Here is a 27,349-nt window from a genome sequence, read left to right as displayed (position 1 = left end):
AACCTATTTCAACATGACGGAGAGTAAGACAGGGGAACCTATCTCAACATGACGGAGAGTAAGACAGGGGAACCTATTTCAACATGACGGAGAGTATGACAGGGGAGAGTATTTCAACATGACAGAGAGTAAGACAGGGGAACCGATCTCAACATGACGGAGAGTAAGACAGGGGAACCTATTTCAACACGACGGAGAGTAAGACAGGGGAACCAGTCTCAACATGACGGAGAGTAAGACAGGGGAACCTATCTCAACATGACGGAGAGTAAGACAGGGGAACCTATTTCAACATGACGGAGAGTAAGACAGGGGAACCTCTTTCAACATGATAGAGAGTAAGACAGGGGAACTCATCTCAACATGACGGAGAGTAAGACAGGGGAACCTATTTCAACATGACAGAGAGTAAGACAGGGGAACCCATTTCAACATGACAGAGAGTAAGACGGGGGAACCAGTCTCAACATGACGGAGAGTAAGACAGGGGAACCTATTTCAACATGACGGAGAGTAAGACAGGGGAACCTATCTCAACATGACGGAGAGTAAGACAGGGGAACCTATTTCAACATGACGGAGAGTATGACAGGGGAGAGTATTTCAACATGACAGAGAGTAAGACAGGGGAACCGATCTCAACATGACGGAGAGTAAGACAGGGGAACCTATTTCAACATGACGGAGAGTAAGACAGGGGAACCAGTCTCAACATGACGGAGAGTAAGACAGGGGAACCTATCTCAACATAACGGAGAGTAAGACAGGGGAACCTATCTCAACATGACGGGGAGTAAGACAGGGGAACCTATCTCAACATGACAGAGAGTAAGACAGGGGGACCTATCTCAACATGACGGAGAGTAAGACAGGGGAACCTATCTCAACATGACGGAGAGTAAGACAGGGGGACCTATCTCAACATGACGGAGAGTAAGACAGGGGGACCTATTTCAACATGACGGAGAGTAAGACAGGGAACCTATTTCAACATGAAGGAGAGTAAGACAGGGGAACCAGTCTCAACATGACAGAGAGTAAGACAGGGGAACCTCTTTCAACATGACGGAGAGTAAGACAAGGGAACCTATCTCAACATGACGGAGAGTAAGACAGGGGAACCAGTCTCAACATGACGGAGAGTAAGACAGGGGAACCTATCTCAACATGACGGAGAGTAAGACATGGGAACCTATCTCAACATGACGGAGAGTAAGACAGGGGAACCTATCTCAACATGACGGAGAGTAAGACAGGGGAACCTATTTCCACATGATAGAGAGTAAGACAGGGGAACCTGTCTCAACACGCCGGAGAGTAAGACAGGGGAACCTATTACAACATGAAGGAGAGTAAGACAGGGGAACCTATTTCAACATGAAGGAGAGTAAGACAGGGGAACCTATTTCAACATGAAGGAGAGTAAGACAGGGGAACCTATCTCAACATGACGGAGAGTAAGACAGGGGAACCAGTCTCAACATGACGGAGAGTAAGACAGGGGAACCTATTTCAACATGACGGAGAGTACGATAGGGGAACCTATCTCAACATGACGGAGAGTAAGACAGGGGAACCTATTTCAACATGACGGAGAGTAAGACAGGGGAACCTATCTCAACATGACGGAGAGTAAGACAGGGGAACCTATTTCAACATGACGGAGAGTATGACAGGGGAGAGTATTTCAACATGACAGAGAGTAAGACAGGGGAACCGATCTCAACATGACGGAGTGTAAGACAGGGGAACCTATTTCAACATGACGGAGAGTAAGACAGGGGAATCAGTCTCAACATGACGGAGAGTAAGACAGGGGAACCCCTCTCAACATGACGGAGAGTAAGACAGGGGAACCTATCTCAACATGACGGAGAGTAAGACAGGGGAACCTATTTCAACATGACGGAGAGTAAGACAGGGGAACCTCTTTCAACATGACGGAGAGTAAGACAGGGGAACCTATCTCAACATGACGGAGAGTAAGACAGGGAACCCATTTCAACATGACGGAGAGTAAGACAGGGGAACCTATTTCAACATAACGGAGAGTAAGACAGGGGAACCTATTTCAACATGACGGAGAGTAAGACAGGGAACCTATTTCAACATGATGGAGAGTAAGACAGGGGAACCTATCTCAACATGCCGGAGAGTAAGACAGGGAACCCATTTCAACATGACGGAGAGTAAGACAGGGGAACCTATTTCAACATGACGGAGAGTAAGACAGGGGAACCTATCTCAACATGACGGAGAGTAAGACAGGGAACCCATTTCAACATGACGGAGAGTAAGACAGGGGAACCTATTTCAACATGACAGAGAGTAAGACAGGGGAACCTATCTCAACATGACGGAGAGTAAGACAGGGGAACCTATCTCAACATGACAGAGAGTAAGACAGGGTAACCTATTTCAACACGACGGAGAGTAAGACAGGGGAACCTACCTCAACATGACAGAGAGTAAGACAGGGGAACCTACCTCAACATGACGGAGAGTAAGACAGGGGAACCTCTTTCAACATGACGGAGAGTAAGACAGGGGAACCGGTCTCAACATGACGGAGAGTAAGACAGGGGAACCTATCTCAACACGACGGAGAGTAAGACAGGGGAACCCATTTCAACATGACGGAGAGTAAGACAGGGGAACCGGTCTCAACATGACGGAGAGTAAGACAGGGGAACCTATTTCAACATAACGGAGAGTAAGACAGGGGAACCTCTTTCAACATGACGGAGAGTAAGACAGGGGAACCTATCTCAACATGACGGAGAGTAAGACAGGGGAACCTATCTCAACATGACGGAGAGTAAGACAGGGGAACCTATCTCAACATGACGGAGAATAAGACAGGGGAACCTATTTCAACATGATAGAGAGTAAGACAGGGGAACCTGTCTCAACACGACGGAGAGTAAGACAGGGGAACCTATTTCAACACGACAGAGAGTAAGACAGGGGAACCTATTTCAACACGACGGAGAGTAAGACGGGAACCTATTTCAACATGACGGAGTGTAAGACAGGGGAACCCATCTCAACACGACGGAGAGTAAGACAGGGGAACCTATTTAAACATGACGGAGAGTAAGACAGGGGAACCTATCTCAACATGACGGAGAGTAAGACAGGGGAACCTATCTCAACATGATGCAGAGTAAGACAGGGGAACCGATTTCAACATGATAGAGAGTAAGACAGGGGAACCTATCTCAACATGACGGAGAGTAAGACAGGGGAACCGATTTCAACATGACGGAGAGTAAGACAGGGGAACCTATTTCAACATGACTTTTGTAAGTCGCTCTGGATAAGAGCGTCTGCTAAATGACTTAAATGTAAATGTATATGACGGAGAGTAAGACAGGGGAACATATTTCAACATGACGGAGAGTAAGACAGGGGAACCTATTTCAACATGACGGAGAGTAAGACGGGGGAACCTATTTCAACATGAAGGAGAGTAAGACAGGGGAACCTATTTCAACACGACGGAGAGTAAGACAGGGGAACCCGTCTCAACATGACGGAGAGTAAGATAGGGGAACCTATTTCAACATGACGGAGAGTAAGACAGGGGAACCCATTTCAACACGACAGAGAGTAAGACAGGGGAACCTGTCTCAACACGACGGAGAGTAAGACAGGGGAACCCGTCTCAACATGATAGAGAGTAAGACAGGGGAACCTCTTTCAACATGACGGAGAGTAAGACAGGGGAACCGGTCTCAACATGACGGAGAGTAAGACAGGGGAACCTATCTCAACACGACGGAGAGTAAGACAGGGGAACCTATTTAGACATGACGGAGAGTAAGACAGGGGAACCCATTTCAACACGACAGAGAGTAAGACAGGGGAACCTGTCTCAACACGACGGAGAGTAAGACAGGGGAACCTATCTCAACATGACGGAGAGTAAGACAGGGGAACCTATCTCAACATGACAGAGAGTAAGACAGGGTAACCTATTTCAACACGACGGAGAGTAAGACAGGGGAACCTATTTCAACATGACGGAGAGTAAGACAGGGGAACCGATCTCAACATGACGGAGAGTAAGACAGGGGAACCTATTTCAACATGACGGAGAGTAAGACAGGGGAACCAGTCTCAACATGACGGAGAGTAAGACAGGGGAACCTATCTCAACATGACGGAGAGTAAGACAGGGGAACCTATTTCAACATGACAGAGAGTAAGACAGGGGAACCTATTTCAACATGATAGAGAGTAAGAGAGGGGAACCCATCTCAACATGACGGAGAGTAAGACAGGGGAACCTATTTCAACATGATAGAGAGTAAGACAGGGGAACCCATCTCAACATGACGGAGAGTAAGACAGGGGAACCTATTTCAACATGACGGAGAGTAAGACAGGGGAACCCATTTCAACATGACAGAGAGTAAGACGGGGGAACCAGTCTCAACATGACGGAGAGTAAGACAGGGGAACCTGTCTCAACACGACGGAGAGTAAGACAGGGGAACCTATCTCAACATGACGGAGAGTAAGACAGGGGAACCTATTTCAACATGAGGCAGAGTAAGACAGGGGAACCTATTTCAACATGACGGAGAGTAAGACAGGGGAACCCATTTCAACATGACAGAGAGTAAGACGGGGGAACCAGTCTCAACATGACGGAGAGTAAGACAGGGGAACCTGTCTCAACAGGACGGAGAGTAAGACAGGGGAACCTATTTCAACATGAAGGAGAGTAAGACAGGGGAACCAGTCTCAACATGACAGAGAGTAAGACAGGGGAACCTCTTTCGACATGACGGAGAGTAAGACAGGGGAACCGGTCTCAACATGACGGAGAGTAAGACAGGGGAACCGGTCTCAACATGACGGAGAGTAAGACAGGGGAACCTATCTCAACACGACGGAGAGTAAGACAGGGGAACCTCTTTCAACATGACGGAGAGTAAGACAGGGGAACCTATCTCAACATGACGGAGAGTAAGACAGGGGAACCTATCTCAACACGACGGAGAGTAAGACAGGGGAACCTATCTCAACATGACGGAGAGTAAGACAGGGGAACCTATTTCAACATGATAGAGAGTAAGACAGGGGAACCTGTCTCAACACGACGGAGAGTAAGACAGGGGAACCTATTTCAACATGAAGGAGAGTAAGACAGGGGAACCTATTTCAACATGAAGGAGAGTAAGACAGGGGAACCAGTCTCAACATGACAGAGAGTAAGACAGGGGAACCTCTTTCAACATGACAGAGAGTAAGACAGGGGAACCTATTTCAACATGAAGGAGAGTAAGACAGGGGAACCAGTCTCAACATGACAGAGAGTAAGACAGGGGAACCTCTTTCAACATGACGGAGAGTAAGACAGGGGAACCTCTTTCAACATGACGGAGAGTAAGGCAAGGGAACCTATCTCAACATGACGGAGAGTAAGACAGGGGAACCAGTCTCAACATGACGGAGAGTAAGACAGGGGAACCTATTTCAACATGACGGAGAGTACGATACGGGAACCTATCTCAACATGACGGAGAGTAAGACAGGGGAACCTATTTCAACATGACGGAGAGTAAGACAGGGGAACCTATCTCAACATGACGGAGAGTAAGACAGGGGAACCTATTTCAACATGACGGAGAGTATGACAGGGGAGAGTATTTCAACATGACAGAGAGTAAGACAGGGGAACCGATCTCAACATGACGGAGAGTAAGACAGGGGAACCTATTTCAACATGACGGAGAGTAAGACAGGGGAACCAGTCTCAACATGACGGAGAGTAAGACAGGGGAACCTATCTCAACATGACGGAGAGTAAGACAGGGGAACCTATTTCAACATGACGGAGAGTAAGACAGGGGAACCTCTTTCAACATGATAGAGAGTAAGACAGGGGAACTCATCTCAACATGACGGAGAGTAAGACAGGGGAACCTATTTCAACATGACGGAGAGTAAGACAGGGGAACCTGTCTCAACACGACGGAGAGTAAGACAGGGGAACCAGTCTCAACATGACGGAGAGTAAGACAGGGGAACCTATTTCAACATGACGGAGAGTAAGACAGGGGAACCTATCTCAACATGACGGAGAGTAAGACAGGGGAACCTATTTCAACATGACGGAGAGTATGACAGGGGAGAGTATTTCAACATGACAGAGAGTAAGACAGGGGAACCGATCTCAACATGACGGAGAGTAAGACAGGGGAACCTATTTCAACATGACGGAGAGTAAGACAGGGGAACCAGTCTCAACATGACGGAGAGTAAGACAGGGGAACCTATCTCAACATGACGGAGAGTAAGACAGGGGAACCTATCTCAACATGACGGAGAGTAAGACAGGGGAACCTATCTCAACACGACGGAGAGTAAGACAGGGGAACCCATTTCAACATGACGGAGAGTAAGACAGGGGAACCGGTCTCAACATGACGGAGAGTAAGACAGGGGAACCTATCTCAACACGACGGAGAGTAAGACAGGGGAACCTATTTCAACATAACGGAGAGTAAGACAGGGGAACCTCTTTCAACATGACGGAGAGTAAGACAGGGGAACCAGTCTCAACATGACGGAGAGTAAGACAGGGGAACCGATTTCAACATGACAGAGAGTAAGACAGGGGAACCTATTTCAACATGAAGGAGAGTAAGACAGGGGAACCTATTTCAACATGACAGAGAGTAAGACAGGGGAACCTATCTCAACATGACGGAGAGTAAGACAGGGGAACCTATCTCAACATGACGGAGAGTAAGACAGGGGAACCTATTTCAACATGATAGAGAGTAAGACAGGGGAACCTGTCTCAACACGACGGAGAGTAAGACAGGGGAACCTATTTCAACATGAAGGAGAGTAAGACAGGGGAACCTATTTCAACATGAAGGAGAGTAAGACAGGGGAACCAGTCTCAACATGACAGAGAGTAAGACAGGGGAACCTCTTTCAACATGACAGAGAGTAAGACAGGGGAACCTATTTCAACATGAAGGAGAGTAAGACAGGGGAACCTATTTCAACATGACAGAGAGTAAGACAGGGGAACCTATTTCAACATGATAGAGAGTAAGACAGGGGAACCTGTCTCAACACGACGGAGAGTAAGACAGGGGAACCTATTTCAACATGAAGGAGAGTAAGACAGGGGAACCTATTTCAACATGAAGGAGAGTAAGACAGGGGAACCAGTCTCAACATGACAGAGAGTAAGACAGGGGAACCTCTTTCAACATGACAGAGAGTAAGACAGGGGAACCTATTTCAACATGAAGGAGAGTAAGACAGGGGAACCTATTTCAACATGACAGAGAGTAAAACAGGGGAACCTATTTCAACATGACGGAGAGTAAGACAGGGGAACCTATCTCAACATGACAGAGAGTAAGACAGGGGAACATATCTCAACCTGACGGAGAGTAAGACAGGGGAACCTATTTCAACATGACGTAGAGTACGATAGGGGAACCTATTTCAACACGACAGAGAGTAAGACAGGGGAACCTATTTCAACACGACGGAGAGTAAGACAGGGGAACATATCTCAACCTGACGGAGAGTAAGACAGGGGAACCTATTTCAACATGACGTAGAGTACGATAGGGGAACCTATTTCAACATGACGGAGTGTAAGACAGGGGAACCCATCTCAACACGACGGAGAGTAAGACAGGGGAACCTATTTAAACATGACGGAGAGTAAGACAGGGGAACCTATCTCAACATGACGGAGAGTAAGACAGGGGAACCTATCTCAACATGATGCAGAGTAAGACAGGGGAACCGATTTCAACATGATAGAGAGTAAGACAGGGGAACCTATCTCAACATGACGGAGAGTAAGACAGGGGAACCGATTTCAACATGACGGAGAGTAAGACGGGGGAACCTATTTCAACACGACGGAGAGTAAGACAGGGGAACCTACCTCAACATGACAGAGAGTAAGACAGGGGAACCTACCTCAACATGACGGAGAGTAAGACAGGGGAACATATTTCAACATAACGGCGAGTAAGACAGGGGAACCTATTTCAACATGACGGAGAGTAAGACGGGGGAACCTATTTCAACACGACGGAGAGTAAGACAGGGGAACCTACCTCAACATGACAGAGAGTAAGACAGGGGAACCTACCTCAACATGACGGAGAGTAAGACAGGGGAACCTATCTCAACATGACGGAGAGTAAGACAGGCGAACCAGTCTCAACATGACGGAGAGTAAGACAGGGGAACCGATTTCAACATGACGGAGAGTAAGACAGGGGAACCTATTTCAACATGACGGAGTGTAAGACAGGGGAACCTCTTTCAACATGACGGAGTGTAAGACAGGGGAACCTCTTTCAACATGATGGAGAGTAAGACAGGGGAACCCCTTTCAACATGACGGAGAGTAAGACAGGGAACCGATTTCAACATGACGGAGAGAAAGACACGGGAACCTATTTCAACATGACAGAGAGTAAGACAGGGGAACCTATTTCAACATAACAGAGAGTAAAACAGGGGAACCTATTTCAACATGACGGAGAGTAAGACAGGAGAACCTATCTCAACATGACAGAGAGTAAGACAGGGGAACCTATCTCAACCTGACGGAGAGTAAGACAGGGGAACCTATTTCAACATGACGGAGAGTACGATAGGGGAACCTATTTCAACACGACAGAGAGTAAGACAGGGGAACCTATTTCAACACGACGGAGAGTAAGACGGGAACCTATTTCAACATGACGGAGTGTAAGACAGGGGAACCCATCTCAACACGACGGAGAGTAAGACAGGGGAACCTATTTAAACATGACGGAGAGTAAGACAGGGGAACCTATCTCAACATGACGGAGAGTAAGACAGGGGAACCTATCTCAACATGACGCAGAGTAAGACAGGGGAACCGATTTCAACATGATAGAGAGTAAGACAGGGGAACCTATCTCAACATGACGGAGAGTAAGACAGGGGAACCAATTTCAACATGACGGAGAGTAAGACAGGGGAACCTATTTCAACATGACTTTTGTAAGTCGCTCTGGATAAGAGCGTCTGCTAAATGACTTAAATGTAAATGTATATGACGGAGAGTAAGACAGGGGAACATATTTCAACATGACGGAGAGTAAGACAGGGGAACCTATTTCAACATGACGGAGAGTAAGACGGGGGAACCTATCTCAACATGACGGAGAGTAAGACAGGGGAACCCATCTTAACATGCCAGAGAGTAAGACAGGGGAACCTATTTCAACATGACGGAGAGTAAGACAGGGGAACCCATTTCAACATGACAGAGAGTAAGACGGGGGAACCCATCTCAACATGACGGAGAGTAAGACAGGGGAACCTATCTCAACATGACGGAGAGTAAGACAGGGGAACCTATTTCAACATGACGGAAAGTAAGACAGGGGAACCTATTTCAACATGACGGAGAGTAAGACAGGGGAACCTATTTCAACATGACGGAGAGTAAGACAGGGGAACCTATCTCAACATGACGCAGAGTAAGACAGGGGAACCTATCTCAACATGATAGAGAGTAAGACAGGGGAACCGATTTCAACATGACGGAGAGTAAGACAGGGGAACCTATCTCAACAGGACGGAGAGTAAGACAGGGGAACCAGTCTCAACACGACGGAGATTAAGACAGGGGAACCTCTTTCAACATGACGGAGAGTAAGACAGGGGAACCTATCTCAACATGACGGAGAGTAAGACAGGGGAACCCATTTCAACATGACGGAGAGTAAGACAGTGGAACCTATTTCAACATGACAGAGAGTAAGACAGGGGAACCTATCTCAACATGACGGAGAGTAAGACAGGGGAACCTATCTCAACATGACAGAGAGTAAGACAGGGTAACCTATTTCAACACGACGGAGAGTAAGACAGAGGAACTTCTTTCAACATGACGGAGAGTAAGACAGGGGAACCTATTTCAACATGACGGAGAGTAAGACAGGGGAACCTATCTCAACATCACGGAGAGTAAGACAGGGGAACCTATTTCAACATGACGGAGAGTAAGACATGGGAACCTATCTCAACATGAGGCAGAGTAAGACAGGGGAACCCATTTCAACACGACGGAGAGTAAGACAGGGGAACCTATTTCAACACGACGGAGAGTAAGACAGGGGAACCCATCTCAACACGACGGAAAGTATGACAGGGGAACCTATTTCAACACGACGGAGTGTAAGACAGGGGAACCTCTTTCAACATGATGGAGAGTAAGACAGGGGAACCCCTTTCAACATGACGGAGAGTAAGACAGGGAACCGATTTCAACATGACGGAGAGAAAGACACGGGAACCTATTTCAACATGACAGAGAGTAAGACAGGGGAACCTATTTCAACATAACAGAGAGTAAAACAGGGGAACCTATTTCAACATGACAGAGAGTAAGACAGGGGAACCTATCTCAACCTGACGGAGAGTAAGACAGGGGAACCTATTTCAACATGACGGAGAGTACGATAGGGGAACCTATTTCAACACGACAGAGAGTAAGACAGGGGAACCTATTTCAACACGACGGAGAGTAAGACAGGGGAACCTATCTCAACATGACGGAGAGTAAGACAGGGGAACCTATCTCAACATGACGCAGAGTAAGACAGGGGAACCGATTTCAACATGATAGAGAGTAAGACAGGGGAACCTATCTCAACATGACGGAGAGTAAGACAGGGGAACCGATTTCAACATGACGGAGAGTAAGACAGGGGAACCTATTTCAACATGACTTTTGTAAGTCGCTCTGGATAAGAGCGTCTGCTAAATGACTTAAATGTAAATGTATATGACGGAGAGTAAGACAGGGGAACATATTTCAACATGACGGAGAGTAAGACAGGGGAACCTATTTCAACATGACGGAGAGTAAGACGGGGGAACCTATCTCAACATGACGGAGAGTAAGACAGGGGAACCCATCTTAACATGCCAGAGAGTAAGACAGGGGAACCTATTTCAACATGACGGAGAGTAAGACAGGGGAACCCATTTCAACATGACAGAGAGTAAGACGGGGGAACCCATCTCAACATGACGGAGAGTAAGACAGGGGAACCTATCTCAACATGACGGAGAGTAAGACAGGGGAACCTATTTCAACATGACGGAAAGTAAGACAGGGGAACCTATTTCAACATGACGGAGAGTAAGACAGGGGAACCTATTTCAACATGACGGAGAGTAAGACAGGGGAACCTATCTCAACATGACGCAGAGTAAGACAGGGGAACCTATCTCAACATGATAGAGAGTAAGACAGGGGAACCGATTTCAACATGACGGAGAGTAAGACAGGGGAACCTATCTCAACAGGACGGAGAGTAAGACAGGGGAACCAGTCTCAACACGACGGAGATTAAGACAGGGGAACCTCTTTCAACATGACGGAGAGTAAGACAGGGGAACCTATCTCAACATGACGGAGAGTAAGACAGGGGAACCCATTTCAACATGACGGAGAGTAAGACAGGGGAACCTATTTCAACATGACAGAGAGTAAGACAGGGGAACCTATCTCAACATGACGGAGAGTAAGACAGGGGAACCTATCTCAACATGACAGAGAGTAAGACAGGGTAACCTATTTCAACACGACGGAAAGTAAGACAGAGGAACTTCTTTCAACATGACGGAGAGTAAGACAGGGGAACCTATTTCAACATGACGGAGAGTAAGACAGGGGAACCTATCTCAACATCACGGAGAGTAAGACAGGGGAACCTATTTCAACATGACGGAGAGTAAGACATGGGAACCTATCTCAACATGAGGCAGAGTAAGACAGGGGAACCCATTTCAACACGACGGAGAGTAAGACAGGGGAACCTATTTCAACACGACGGAGAGTAAGACAGGGGAACCCATCTCAACACGACGGAAAGTATGACAGGGGAACCTATTTCAACACGACGGAGAGTAAGACAGGGGAACCCATTTCAAAACGACAGAGAGTAAGACAGGGGAACCCATTTCAACACGACAGAGAGTAAGACAGGGGAACCCATTTCAACACGACAGAGAGTAAGACACGGGAACCTCTTTCAACACGACAGAGAGTAAGACAGGGGAACCCATTTCAACACGACAGAGAGTAAGACAGGGGAACCTATTTCAACACGACGGAGAGTAAGACAGGGGAACCCATCTCAACACGACGGAGAGTAAGACAGGGGAACCTATTTCAACACGACGGAGAGTAAGACAGGGGAACCCATTTCAAAACGACAGAGAGTAAGACAGGGGAACCCATTTCAACACGACAAAGAGTAAGACAGGGGAACCTCTTTCAACATGATGGAGAGTAAGACAGGGGAACCAATCTCAACATGACAGAGAGTAAGACAGGGGAACCCCTCTCAACATGATGGAGAGTAAGACAGGGGAACCTATTTCAACATGACGGAGAGTAAGACAGGGGAACCTATTTCAACATGACGGAGAGTAAGACAGGAGAACCTCTTTCAACATGACGGAGAGTAAGACAGGGGAACCGATTTCAACATGACGGAGAGTAAGACAGGGGAACCTATTTCAAAACGAAAACATGACTCTTCTACAGGCACAGACAATTTAATATTTTCACCAGTAGGAATGGTAAAGGTCAAAATCGATCTGTTAAAATCAATAAATGACTAACTGGGTATACTTGAATTAGTCAGTAAGGATATATAAAGAGTTGAAGCCCTCGAGATGACTGATGAAAAGCTGCGATATTGGAGAAAGACACAAACAAGCTAAAAGGAACAGTCAGTAAGATTGAAACCAAATTTTATGAACTAAAATAGGAGAACTTTTACTTGACATACAGACTAGATCCATAAGAGAGAATCTGGTCCATAAGGAGAAAGAAGGAGAAGTTCCTGAATCTGTAGTTAAAGAGTTCCTCCTTACAGCGCTTCAGATTCCATGTGAAGCTATCGACAAAATCCCAACTCGATTGTGTACACCGCTTCGGACAGAGAAGGCAAAGGTATGAAAGTCCAATCGTTGCCAAATTTGCTTTCTTTAAAGATCAATTAATGTTTAAAAGCTGGGGTAAAATTCTCGCTGGCACGAAAACAGGCATGAATGATCAGTTCCCGAAGGGATTTGCAGAACGCACGTAAAGTTCTGTGTCTAATATTCAAGGAAAATACATTGAAAGGGAAACGAGTGTCTCTCGTTGTCGATAAACTATATATTGATAACCAGTTGTTCAGAGACACAATGTAACGATCTTCTTCGTCTGATGAACAGGAAGGATCGGACCAAAGCGCAGCGTGGTAAGTGTTCATGCTTTATTGAAAACTGAACACAAAATAACAAAGTGAATAAACGAACATCGAAACAGTCCTGTAAGGTGCAACAACACAAAACAGAAAACAACTACCCACAAAACCCAACATGGAAAATGGCAACCTAAATAGGCTCCCCAATCAGAGACAACGATAAACAGCTGTCTCTGATTGGGAACCCATTCAGGCCACCATAAACCTACATACCCCTAGACAATCCGAAATCCCCATAGATAACCAAAAACCCTAGACAAGACAAAAACCCCAAAGCAAAATACAAAAACTAAACAAACCACCCTTGTCCACACCCTGACCTAACCAAAAAATAAAGAAAACAAATATAACTAAAGTCAGGGCGTGACACATAAAGACTACTCCATGGCTATTTTAAAAATTACAAATAAGGAAACACACAATTCTAGCCCGGTTATGGATTGTAATAACACAACAAAAAAATATAGATTTTCTGTCTATCTTCAAAGCTAACTAATTGGAACACAAAAGCACTAATTCAACATGGTGGAGATTAAAAACTCAGGTAACAAAAGTATGTGTGGTGTGGTTTGTGTTTTTGGGTGTTTGGGAAAGTGTAGTGTTGAGTGAGGAAGGAAATGGTTTCATATCCCAGAACCAATGTATGTCTGGGAGTCGGGGGTGTGAGAGATTTAGGCCCATTCTGCATGGAGGAATGGGCCAAAATACCAGCAACAGCCCCAAAACATCACTGCTCTAGAGGAGATCTGCATGGAGGAATGGGCCAAAATACCAGCAACAGTGTGTGAAAACCTTGTGAAGACTTACAGAAAACGTTTGACCTCTGTCATTGCCAACAAAGGGTATATAACAAAGTATTGAGATAAACTTTTGTTATTGACCAAATACTTATTTTCCACCATAATTTGCAAATAAATTCATAAAAAATCCTACAATGTGATTTTCTGGGGTTTTTTTCTTCTCATTTTGTCTGTCATAGTTGAAGTGTACCTATGATGAAAATTACAGGCCGCTCTCATCTTTTTAAGTGGGAGAACTTGCACAATTGGTGGCTGACTAAATACTTTTTTTGCCCCACTGTATATATATATATATACATATATATATATATATATATATATATATATATATATATATATATATATATATATTTACCCCCAAAAATATATGGGGGTTTGGAAATTATGCAGACAATTACATTGATGGAGGCAACAATCTATCTGCAATATTAAAGATGATCCACCCCTTAAAAAAACACAAAACGATCAAAATAGAGAATCAGTGACTATCTTGATCCTAACCATCAAACCCTAGAGGGTAACATCCTGTCCAGAGTCAGTATCCAGGTGTTTTACCAGAAGCAGATCAATCAATGACAACAAATATAACCTATATGTAACCTATATTAATGTATAACTCCCCCTGCAGGGTAACATCCTGTCCAGAGTCAGTATCCAGGTGTTTTACCAGAAGCAGATCAATCAATGACAACATATATAACCTATATGTAACCTATATTAATGTATAACTCCCCCTGCAGGGTAATGTTCCGTCCAGAGACAGTATCCACGTGTACTACCAGAAGCAGATGCGTGTGTACATGTCGCAGGCCTCCAGTCTGGACCGGCTCATTGACGAGAACAGTGTGTCGTGGTCTCACAGGGTCCGTAGAAGGAGAGGTAGCTATCGTATGGAGAGCCAGGACTCCATTGTATCTATGGCCTCCAGGGATAGTTTATCCAGGTAAGGAGGGTTGGCATGGTTACTTTCTAAATGTAATCCGTTACAGTTACTAGTTACCTGTCCAAAATTGTAATCTGATTACATTCGGTTACTTTTAGATGACTTTCCCCTTAAGAGGCATTAGAAGAAGACACCAAATGTATATGTTACCAATTGAAACACATCTATTGCATGATAAATCAATATTAAAGTTGACATAACTGGCCATATATGGATGTTAAATTTGACTTTATGGGTTATGTAGGCTTCTTCGCACCTTTTAGGGACCTTTAACAGAATGTGACTGGCAGAACGGGTGTTGTATGTGGAGGATGAGGGCTGCAGTAGATATCTCAGATAGGGGAGGGTGAGGCCTAAGAGGGTTTTATAAATAAGCATCAACCAGTGGGTCTTGTGACGGGTATATAGAGATGACCAGTTTAGAGTGTATAGAGTGCAGTGATGTGTCCTATGAGGAGCATTGGTGGCAAATCTGATGGACGAATGGTAAAGAACATCTAGCCGCTTGAGAGCACCCTTACCTGCCGATCTATACATTACGTCTCCGTAATCTAGCATGGCTAGGATGGTCATCTGAATCAGGGTTAGTTTGGCAGCTGGGGTGAAAGAGAAGTCCGCATTCAGTCAGCTGTATAAGGAAATAAGCAAACAGGAAACTGTTCACCCAGAGGCGGCGCTCCTAGTGGCCAGGGACTTTAATGTAGGGAAACTTGAATCAGTTTTACCTAATTTCTATCAGGCACAGGGACTATGGTGGTCTGCTTGAAACATGTTGGTATTACAGACTCAATCAGGGACATGTTGAAAATGTCAGTGAAGACACCTGCCAGTTGGTCAGCAGATGCCCGGAGCACACGTCCTTGTAATCCGTCTGGCCCCGCAGCCTTGTGAATGTTGACCTGTTTAAAGGTCTTACTCACATCGGCTACGGAGAGCGTGATCACTCAGTTGTCCGGAACAGCTGATGCTCTCATGCATGTCTCAGTGTTGTTTTTCCTCGAAGCGAGCATAGAAGTGATTTAGCTTGTCTGGTGGGCTTGTGTCACTGGGCAGATCGCGGCTGTGCTTCCCTTTGTAGTCTGTAATAGTTTGATAACATTCAGTATTAAAAATATGCAAAAATAGAGAACATTTGAAAGGCGGCAAATACTTTTTCACGGCACTGTATCTTCGAGAGACCGAGTAGAGTGGTTGAGATATCCTATAATTGCATTCTATATGTAATTATACTGCTTGATCAGTATCTTCAGCATGGGGGAGGAGGATACAGGCTGAGAGATGAGGAATCACATTCTACATCCGGCCATAACCTCCCCACCAACTTTACCATTTGGAAACTTCCACATCGTTAGCTGTGTCATGTGAACGCCATGTTGTAACCATTGTGTCATTCCACTCGTTTTATTTATCATCTCTCCATCTCTTTTATCGCATCAGTGCCTACACTGAGGCCACCATGCTGTTCTCCCGCCAAGACACGCTGGACGAGCTGGACGGAATGCCGTCAGACGTTCCTATTCCCAAAACCAGCGAGCGTGTTCGGCCCACACTCTGTAAGATTTACGGCCTAGACGCCTCCAAGTCGACTGACAGCAGCAGCAGCCAAGTGTCCAGGTGTCTGGTCCAAGCCAAAAACCTTTTCCTCAAACCTCTTATTTCCTCTTCCTCTTCCTCCCCTCACACCCATGTTCTGTTAATGGGTTGATTATTATCACCCATGTTCTGTTTATGGGTTGCATATTATCACCCATGTTCTGTTGATAGGTTGCTTATTATCACCCATGTTCTGTTGATAGGTTGCTTATTATCACCCATGTTATGTTGATAGGTTGCTTATTATCACCCATGTTCTGTTTATGGGCTGCTTATTATCACCCATGTTCTGTTTATGGGTTGCTTATTATCACCCATGTTCTGTTAATGGGTTGCTTATTATCACCCATGTTCTGTTTATGGGCTGCTTATTATCACCCATGTTCTGTTAATGGGTTGCTTATTATCACCCACGTTCTGTTAATGGGTTTGCTTATTATCACCCATGTTCTGTTAATGGGTTTGCTTATTATCACCCATGTTCTGTTAATGGGCTGCTTATTATCACCCACGTTCTGTTAATGGGTTGCTTATTATCACCCATGTTCTGTTAATGGGTTGCTTATTATCACCCATGTTCTGTTAATGGGTTTCCTTATCATTCTCATCATTATATGTGGTTTGTTTCTGTTCCTCAAACTTCACAAACTATTGTCAATATGATTATTTTGATTAATAGGATTATTCCATTCACGTTGAATACGATGTCAGTTTGTCATGTCTTTCTGTTCTCTCAACTACACAATGATACATTGGGCTGTTGAGTGAGTGTCACTCAAATACTCTCAACTTTGTGAATACAGTACTGAGGAGTAACCAGTGACTGTGTGAATACAGTACTGAGGAGTGACAGTAACCAGTGACTGTGTGAATACAGTACTGAGGAGTGACAGTAACCAGTGACTGTGTGAATACAGGACTGAGGAGTGACAGTAACCAGTGACTGTGTGAATACAGTACTGAACATTGACAGTAACCAGTGACTGTGTGAATACAGTACTGAGGAGCAACCAGTAACTGTGTGAATACAGTACTGAGGAGCAACCAGTGACTGTGTGAATACAGTACTGAGGAGTAACCAGTACCTGTGTGAATACAGTACTGAGGAGTAACCAGTACCTGTGTGAATACAGTACTGAACATTGACAGTAACCAGTACCTGTGTGAATACAGTACTGAACATTGACAGTAACCAGTACCTGTGTGAATACAGTACTGAACATTGACAGTAACCAGTACCTGTGTGAATACAGTACTGAGGAGTAACCAGTACCTGTGTGAATACAGTACTGAACATTGACAGTAACCAGTACCTGTGTGAATACAGTACTGAGGAGTGACAGTAACCAGTACCTGTGTGAATACAGTACTGAACATTGACAGTAACCAGTGTCTGTCTGTCTGTCTGTCTGTCTGTCTGTCTGTCTGTCTGTCTGTCTGTCTGTCTGTCTGTCCCCCACAGCGAGGCGACTCAGTGCATCACTCTCTACTCACGGCAAGGCACCAATGACACCATCGAGGAGGTGGAGGACGAACAGGACCAGGGGGAGGACAGGCAGAACGAACTCTTGGGACCCTCACAACCGGAGGCAGAGAGTGCTGAGGGAAGCCCCTGGTGGAGTGGTGGTGGTGGAGTGACCACCGAAGAGGAGGAGGGGGACCAAGGACAGTGGGATTCATGGGGGACTCCAGGCCCAAGGGAGGTCCCCTCCTTCAGGGTAGACGGTCCAACTTCGACCCTCCTGGCCCTTCGATCAGGGTCCCAGGACTGTACCACTGACAGTGACGATGGGGGTGTCCGGCAAGAGTACCGGAACACAGAGCAGCGGGACCGGGTGGGTCAGCTGGACACTTCGGACACTGACGTGCCTTCCAGCTACAACAAGGTTGGTTCTCTATTTCCCTTGTCATTCTGAGACGGTTTCCATTCTAGATTTATTCCTTCTAGGGAGTTTTTCCTGGTCCCCGTGCTTTCACTTCTGCTTTGCTTTCTTTTTGGGGTCGTGCCGGGTTACTGTAAAACACTTTGTGACAACTGCTCATGTTAAAACGGCTTTATAAAATACATTTTGATTGATTGATAATTTGATTGCTCACACGATAGCCCTTGGTAATTGTATAATGAAAAGTGTAAACTAAATGAATGATTATTATTTTTTTGTCATGAAGTCGGTGAGCTTCGACCGACTGGAGGTGAGTGAGGATGACAGCGACAGGGACGATAGGAGGAGGATGGCGATGACCCCAGACACCAGCCGGTCTGACTATCTGGACGACCCCTTGCTGCCCTCGTTGACCACTGAGCTGACCGCCAGCGAACTGCTGCTCAACAAGTAAGTGGACGAGACACACCGATGTCTAATTCTAGTTATGTAGATCTAATCTACAGAGTGGAATTGAGTCCCAAATCTTATTTGTTGAACTGTGGAACATCTTGGTGGGTTAACACATTCTGCGGCAGTGGTAATGACCTCCCATCTCATCTGATCCATGCTGCAAATCATCAAACTTTTAAAAAATATATAGATTTAAGGGTTTATTTTAATTATTGACCAGAGACATACAATACCAGATGGTTCAGCTAAGACCAGAGACATACAGTACCAGATGGTTCAGCTAAGACCAGAGACATACAGTACCAGATGGTACAGCTAAGACCAGAGACATACAGTACCAGAGACATACAGTACCAGATGGTACAGCTAAGACCAGAGACATACAGTACCAGATGGTACAGCTAAGACCAGAGACATACAGTACCAGATGGTTCAGCTAAGACCAGAGACATACAGTACCAGAGACATACAGTACCAGATGGTACAGCTAAGACCAGAGACATACAGTACCAGAGACATACAGTACCAGATGGTACAGCTAAGACCAGAGACATACAGTACCAGATGGTTCAGCTAAGACCAGAGACATACAGTACCAGATGGTACAGCTAAGACCAGAGACATACAGTACCAGATGGTACAGCTAAGACCAGAGACATACAGTACCAGAGGCTGTGTTTCAGCTAAGACCAGAGACATACAGTACCAGATGGTACAGCTAAGACCAGAGACATACAGTACCAGAGGCTGTGTTTCAGCTAAGACCAGAGACATACAGTACCAGATGGTACAGCTAAGGCCAGAGACATACAGTACCAGATGGTTCAGCTAAGACCAGAGACATACAGTACCAAATGGTTCAGCTAAGACCAGAGACATACAGTACCAGATGGTTCAGCTAAGACCAGAGACATACAGTACCAGATGGTTCAGCTAAGACCAGAGACATACAGTACCAAATGGTTCAGCTAAGACCAGAGACATACAGTACCAGATGGTTCAGCTAAGACCAGAGACATACAGTACCAGATGGTTCAGATAAGACCAGAGACATACAGTACCAGATGGTTCAGCTAAGACCAGAGACATACAGTACCAGAGACATACAGTACCAGATGGTACAGCTAAGACCAGAGACATACAGTACCAGATGGTACAGCTAAGACCAGAGACATACAGTACCAGATGGTACAGCTAAGACCAGAGACATACAGTACCAGAGACATACAGTACCAGATGGTACAGCTAAGACCAGAGACATACAGTACCAGATGGTACAGCTAAGACCAGAGACATACAGTACCAGATGGTACAGCTAAGACCAGAGACATACAGTACCAGAGACATACAGTACCAGATGGTACAGCTAAGACCAGAGACATACAGTACCAGATGGTACAGCTAAGACCAGAGACATACAGTACCAGATGGTACAGCTAAGACCAGAGACATACAGTACCAGATGGTACAGCTAAGACCAGAGACATACAGTACCAGAGACATACAGTACCAGATGGTACAGCTAAGACCAGAGACATACAGTACCAGATGGTACAGCTAAGACCAGAGACATACAGTACCAGATGGTTCAGCTAAGACCAGAGACATACAGTACCAGATGGTTCAGATAAGACCAGAGACATACAGTACCAGATGGTACAGATAAGACCAGAGACATACAGTACCAGATGGTTCAGCTAAGACCAGAGACATACAGTACCAGATGGTACAGCTAAGAACAGAGACATACAGTACCAGACGGTTCAGATAAGACCAGAGACATACAGTACCAGATGGTACAGCTAAGACCAGAGACATACAGTACCAGATGGTACAGCTAAGACCAGAGACATACAGTACCAGAGACATACAGTACCAGATGGTACAGCTAAGACCAGAGACATACAGTACCAGATGGTACAGCTAAGACCAGAGACATACAGTACCAGATGGTACAGCTAAGACTAATCAGATTTGCTTGTGCTAAAAGTTCTCACAGGCGAAACTAAATGATACAAATTACTTTGTTCGTAATATATTTGTTCTCAAATGATCCAAATGTAACAACATATGAAGAAATAAAACCTGTTCAGACTTGCCTGTGCTAATGGTTTTCCACAGACAAAGTCAAATGATCCAAATCCCTTTGCTCGCGATACGCGCCTCTCAAGTGATCCAAATGTAAACACAGCCTGAGAACACTGGATTTCAAACAACCACACAGATGTAACACCATGTGACGTTTACTGTCTTATCTGACCTCCACTAGTGCTCCCAAGTCAACAGTCCAATGTGCTTTCCACAGGTCACAGATGTAACACCATGGGACGTTTACTGTCTTATCTGACCTCCACTAGTGCTCCCAAGTCAACAGTCCAATGTGCTTTCCACAGGTCACGTTTATCAGTGAGAGATTATATTATCAAGATTAGGTGAAGTTTTGTGGCACACCTGAGAGTTCCTCAAGGCACGACACCGACGTGGCTCGACAGATCTTTTTTTGCGCTTTAGCTAATATCTCTCAACTCCCCCCACCCCGCCCTCTCTCCCCCCCCCCCGCCCTCTCCCCCCCGCCCTCTCTCTCCTCCCCCGCCCTCTCCCCCACGCTCCCCTCTCCCCCCCGCCCTCTCTCTCCTCCCCCGCCCTCTCCCCCACGCTCCCCTCTCCCCCCCTCCCTCTCTCCTCCCCCGCCCTCTCCCCCACGCTCCCCTCTCCCCCCCGCCCTCTCTCTCCTCCCCCGCCCTCTCCCCCACGCTCCCCTCTCCCCCCCTCCCTCTCTCCCCCCCGCCCTCTCTCCCCCACGCTCCCCTCTCCCCCCCGCCCTCTCTCCCCCCCGCCCTCTCTCCCCCACGCTCCCCTCTCCCCCCCGCCCTCTCTCCCCCACGCTCCCCTCTCCCCCCCGCCCTCTCTCCTCCCCCGCCCTCTCCCCCACGCTCCCCTCTCCCCCCCGCCCTCTCTCTCCTCCCCCGCCCTCTCCCCCATGCTCCCCTCTCCCCCCCGCCCTCTCTCCCCCCCGCCCTCTCTCCCCTTCCATCAGGATGTTCCATGATGAGGAGTTAAAGCGGTCGGAGCGGTTCTATGTGGGCCAGCCCCTGGTGCTCCAGCTGGTCTATGCCCTGTATAACATGCTGATGACCCACTCTGAGATGGTGTGTTACCTAGTCATCATCCTCAACAACATGCTGTCAGCCTCCTGTATCACCCTGGTCCTCCCCATCCTCATCTTCCTCTGGGCCATGCTGTCCGTACCTAGACCCAGTAAGAGGTTCTGGATGACCGCCATCGTTTATACCGAGGTAATGTAGCCCTGCATCCCAAACCAGTACCTTATTCCCTATTTAGTACACTACTTTTAGCCAGGGGTCCAATTTGGTTACACAGGCCTAGATAATAATGTATACTGCAATATGCGACATAGAACTACTGCACTTTAAACACATTACACTGCTATAGTCTATGACAGACGTTGGTCCCACGGCCGAGTTAGAGGTTTTGGAAGACCTTCATTGTACACTGGGGATGCTATGCTATGGGATGTTATGCTATGGGATGCTATGCTATGGGATGCTATGGGATGTTATGCTATGGGATGCTATGCTATGGGATGTTATGCTATGGGACGCTATGCTATGGAATGCTATGCTATGGGATGCTATACTATGGGATGCTATGCTATGGGATGCTATACTATGGGATGCTATGCTATGGGATACTATGCTATGGGATGCTATGCTATGGGATGCTATGCTATGGGACGCTATGCTATGGGATGCTATACTATCGGATGCTATACTATGGGATGCTATGCTATGGGATGCTATGTTATATAGAAGTATTAATTTAATATAATGTAAATGCAGATACTTTCTATGATTGTTTACAGGTATTACAGTCCTTTAGATGAATATGTATTGTCTATGACTCTACACAATGAGTGACTCTAAATTAACACAAAGATCATGATACTCATCTCTAAGGAAGCCCCTGAAGAAAAATACAATCTTTCTGGTGATATAATCCCAGATATAATCTCAGACTATTTACATTTTACATTTTAGTCATTCAGCAGACGCTCTTATTCAGAGTGATTTACAGTCATTGCATTAATCTGAAGAACAGTCAGTTCATTAATCTGAAGAACAGTCAGTCATTAATCTGAAGAAGAGTCAGTTCATTAATCTGAAGAACAGTTAGTTTATTAATCTGAAGAACAGTCAGTTTATTAATCTGAAGAACAGTCAGTCATTAATCTGAAGAACAGTCAGTTCATTAATCTGAAGAACAGTCAGTTCATTAATCTGAAGAACAGTCACTTCATTCATCTGAAGAACGTTCAGTTCATTAATCTGAAGAACAGTCAGTCATTAATCTGAAGAACAGTCAGTTCATTAATCTGAAGAACAGTCAGTTCATTAATCTAAAGAACAGTCAATTCATTAATCTGAAGAACAGTCAGTTCATTAATCTGAAGAACAGTCAGTTCATTAATCTGAAGAACAGTCAGTTCATTAATCTGAAGAACAGTCAGTTCATTAATCTGAAGAACAGTCACTTCATTCATCTGAAGAACATTCAGTTCATTAATCTGAAGAACAGTCAGTCATTAATCTGAAGAACAGTCAGTTCATTAATCTGAAGAACAGTCAGTTCAAAATCTAAAGAACAGTCAATTCATTAATCTGAAGAACAGTCAGTTCATTAATCTGAAAAACAGTCAGTCATTAATCTGAAGAACAGTCAGTTCATTCATCTGAAGAACAGTCAGTTCATTAATCTGAAGAACAGTCAGTTCATTAATCTGAAGAACAGTCAATTCATTCATCTGAAGAACAGTCAGTTCATTCATCTGAAGAACAGTCAATCCATTAATCTGAAGAACAGTCAATTCATTAATCTGAAGAACAGTCAGTTCATTAATCTGAAGAACAGTCAGTTCATTAATCTGAAGAACAGTCAGTTCATTCATCTGAAGAACAGTCAGTTCATTAATATGAAGAACAGTCACTTCATTAATCTGAAGAACAGTCAGTTCATTAATCTGAAGAACGGTCAGTCATTAATCTGAAGAACAGTCAATTCATTAATCTGAAGAACAGTCAGTTCATTAATATGAAGAACAGTCACTTCATTAATCTGAAGAACAGTCAGTTCATTAATCTGAAGAACGGTCAGTCATTAATCTGAAGAACAGTCAATTCATTCATCTGAAGAACAGTCAGTCATTAATCTGAATAACAGTCAGTTCATTCATCTGAAGAACAGTCAGTCATTAATCTGAAGAACAGTCAGTTCATTAATCTGAAGAACAGTCAGTTCATTAATCTGAAGAACAGTCAATTCATTAATCTGAAGAACAGTCAGTCATTAATCTGAAGAACAGTCAGTCATTAATCTGAAGAACAGTCGGTGCATTAATCTGAAGAACAGTCAGTCCATTCATCTGAAGAACAGTCAGTTCATTAATCTGAAGAACAGTCAGTGCATTAATCTGAAGAACAGTCAGTCCATTCATCTGAAGTGTTTTTGCTTATTTTTTACCGTTATTTAACTTGGCAAGTCAATTAAGAACAAATCCTTATTTACAATACTAAGAGACAAAAGTACTCCTGCGGGGACGGGTGGCTGGTATTAAAAATAAAAATGTAGGACAAAACACACATCACGAGAAGAGAGATACCACAACATTACATAAAGAGAGACCTAAGAAAACAACACAGCATGGTAGCAACACATGACAACACAGCATGGTAGCAACACAACATGACAACACAGCATGGTAGCAACACATGACAACACAGCATGGTAGCAACACATGACAACACAGCATGGTAGCAACACAACATGACAACACAGCATGGTAGCAACACATGACAACACAGCATGGTAGCAACACATGACAACACAGCATGGTAGCAACACATGACAACACAGCATGGTAGCAACACATGACAACACAGCATGGTAGCAACACATGACAACACAGCATGGTAGCATCACATGACAACACAGCATGACAACACAGCATGACAACACAGCATGACAACACAGCATGGTAGCAACACAACATGACAACACAGCATGGTAGCAACACATGACAACACAGCATGGTAGCAACACATGACAACACAGCATGGTAGCAACGCATGACAACACAGCATGGTAGCAACACATGACAACACAGCATGGTAGCAACACATGACAACACAGCATGGTAGCAACACATGACAACACAGCATGGTAGCAACACATGACAACACAGCATGGTAGCAACACATGACAACACAACATGGTAGCATCACATGACAACACAGCATGACAACACAGCATGGTAGCAACGCATGACAACACAGCATGGTAGCAACACATGACAACACAGCATGGTAGCATCACATGACAACACAGCATGGTAGCATCACATGACAACACAGCATGACAACACAGCATGGTAGCAATGCATGACAACACAGCATGGTAGCAACACAACATGACAACACAGCATGGTAGCAACACATGACAACGCAGCATGGTAGCAACGCATGACAACACAGCATGGTAGCAACACAACATGACAACACAGCATGGTAGCAACACAACTTGACAACACAGCATGGTAGCAACACAACATGACAACACAGCATGGTAGCAACACAACATGACAACACAGCATGGTAGCAACGCATGACAACACAGCATGGTAGCAACACATGACAACACAGCATGGTAGCAGCACAACATGACAACACAACATGGTAGCAACACATGACAACACAGCATGGTAGCAACACATGACAACACAGCATGACAACACAGCATGGTAGCAACGCATGACAACACAGCATGGTAGCAACACATGACAACACAGCATGGTAGCAACACATGACAACACAGCATGACAACACAGCATGGTAGCAACACATGACAACACAGCATGGTAGCAACACAACATGACAACACAGCATGGTAGCAACACAGCATGACAACACAGCATGGTAGCAACACATGACAACACAGCATGGTAGCAACACATGACAACACAGCATGGTAGCAACACATGACAACACAACATGACAACACAGCATGGTAGCAACGCATGACAACACAGCATGGTAGCAACACATGACAACACAGCATGACAACACAGCATGGTAGCAACACATGACAACACAGCATGGTAGCAACGCATGACAACACAGCATGGTAGCAACACATGACAACACAGCATGGAAGCAACACATGACAACACAGCATGGTAGCATCACATGACAACACAGCATGGTAGCAACACATGACAACACAGCATGGTAGCAACACATGACAACACAGCATGGTAGCAACACATGACAACACAGCATGGTAGCATCACATGACAACACAGCATGGTAGCAACACATGACAACACAGCATGGTAGCAACGCATGACAACACAGCATGGTAGCAACACAACATGACAACACAGCATGGTAGCAACACATGACAACACAGCATGGTAGCAACACATGACAACACAGCATGGTAGCAACGCATGACAACACAGCATGGTAGCAACACATGACAACACAGCATGACAACACAGCATGGTAGCAACGCATGACAACACAGCATGGTAGCATCACATGACAACACAGCATGACAACACAGCATGGTAGCAACACATGACAACACAGCATGGTAGCAACACATGACAACACAGCATGGTAGCAACGCATGACAACACAGCATGGTAGCAACACATGACAACACAGCATGACAACACAGCATGGTAGCAACACATGACAACACAGCATGACAACACAGCATGGTAGCAACGCATGACAACACAGCATGGTAGCAACACATGACAACACAGCATGGTAGCAACACATGACAACACAGCATGGTAGCAACACATGACAACACAGCATGGTAGCAACGCATGACAACACAGCATGACAACACAGCATGACAACACAGCATGGTAGCATCACATGACAACACAGCATGACAACACAGCATGGTAGCAACGCATGACAACACAGCATGGCAACACAGCATGGTAGCAACACAACATGACAACACAGCATGGTAGCATCACATGACAACACAGCATGACAACACAGCATGGTAGCAACACATGACAACACAGCATGGTAGCAACGCATGACAACACAGCATGACAACACAGCATGGTAGCAACACATGACAACACAGCATGGTAGCATCACATGACAACACAGCATGACAACACAGCATGGTAGCATCACATGACAACACAGCATGACAACACAGCATGGTAGCAACACAACATGACAACACAGCATGACAACACAGCATGACAACACAGCATGACAACACAGCATGACAACACAGCATGACAACACAGCATGACAACAC

General features: G+C 45.3%; 1 protein-coding gene across 1 annotated transcript in view; it reads left to right on the top strand.

Moving 5' to 3' along the window:
- The window catches only part of LOC129824570 (piezo-type mechanosensitive ion channel component 2-like), a 185,795-nt gene that overhangs the window by 125,109 nt on the left and 33,337 nt on the right, over positions 1-27,349 (top strand). The window contains exons 33-37 of the mRNA XM_055884261.1: positions 14,848-15,050; positions 16,488-16,664; positions 18,106-18,529; positions 18,813-18,976; positions 22,017-22,275. Of these exons, the coding sequence (XP_055740236.1) occupies positions 14,848-15,050; positions 16,488-16,664; positions 18,106-18,529; positions 18,813-18,976; positions 22,017-22,275 (1,227 nt within the window). The remainder of the gene's footprint in view (positions 1-14,847; positions 15,051-16,487; positions 16,665-18,105; positions 18,530-18,812; positions 18,977-22,016; positions 22,276-27,349) is intronic.

This window comes from Salvelinus fontinalis, chromosome 26, assembly GCF_029448725.1.
Source record: "Salvelinus fontinalis isolate EN_2023a chromosome 26, ASM2944872v1, whole genome shotgun sequence".
Taxonomy (NCBI): Eukaryota; Metazoa; Chordata; class Actinopteri; order Salmoniformes; family Salmonidae; genus Salvelinus; species Salvelinus fontinalis.
Note: the sequence above shows the minus strand (reverse complement) of the source record. Positions and strands in the feature narration are given on the sequence as shown.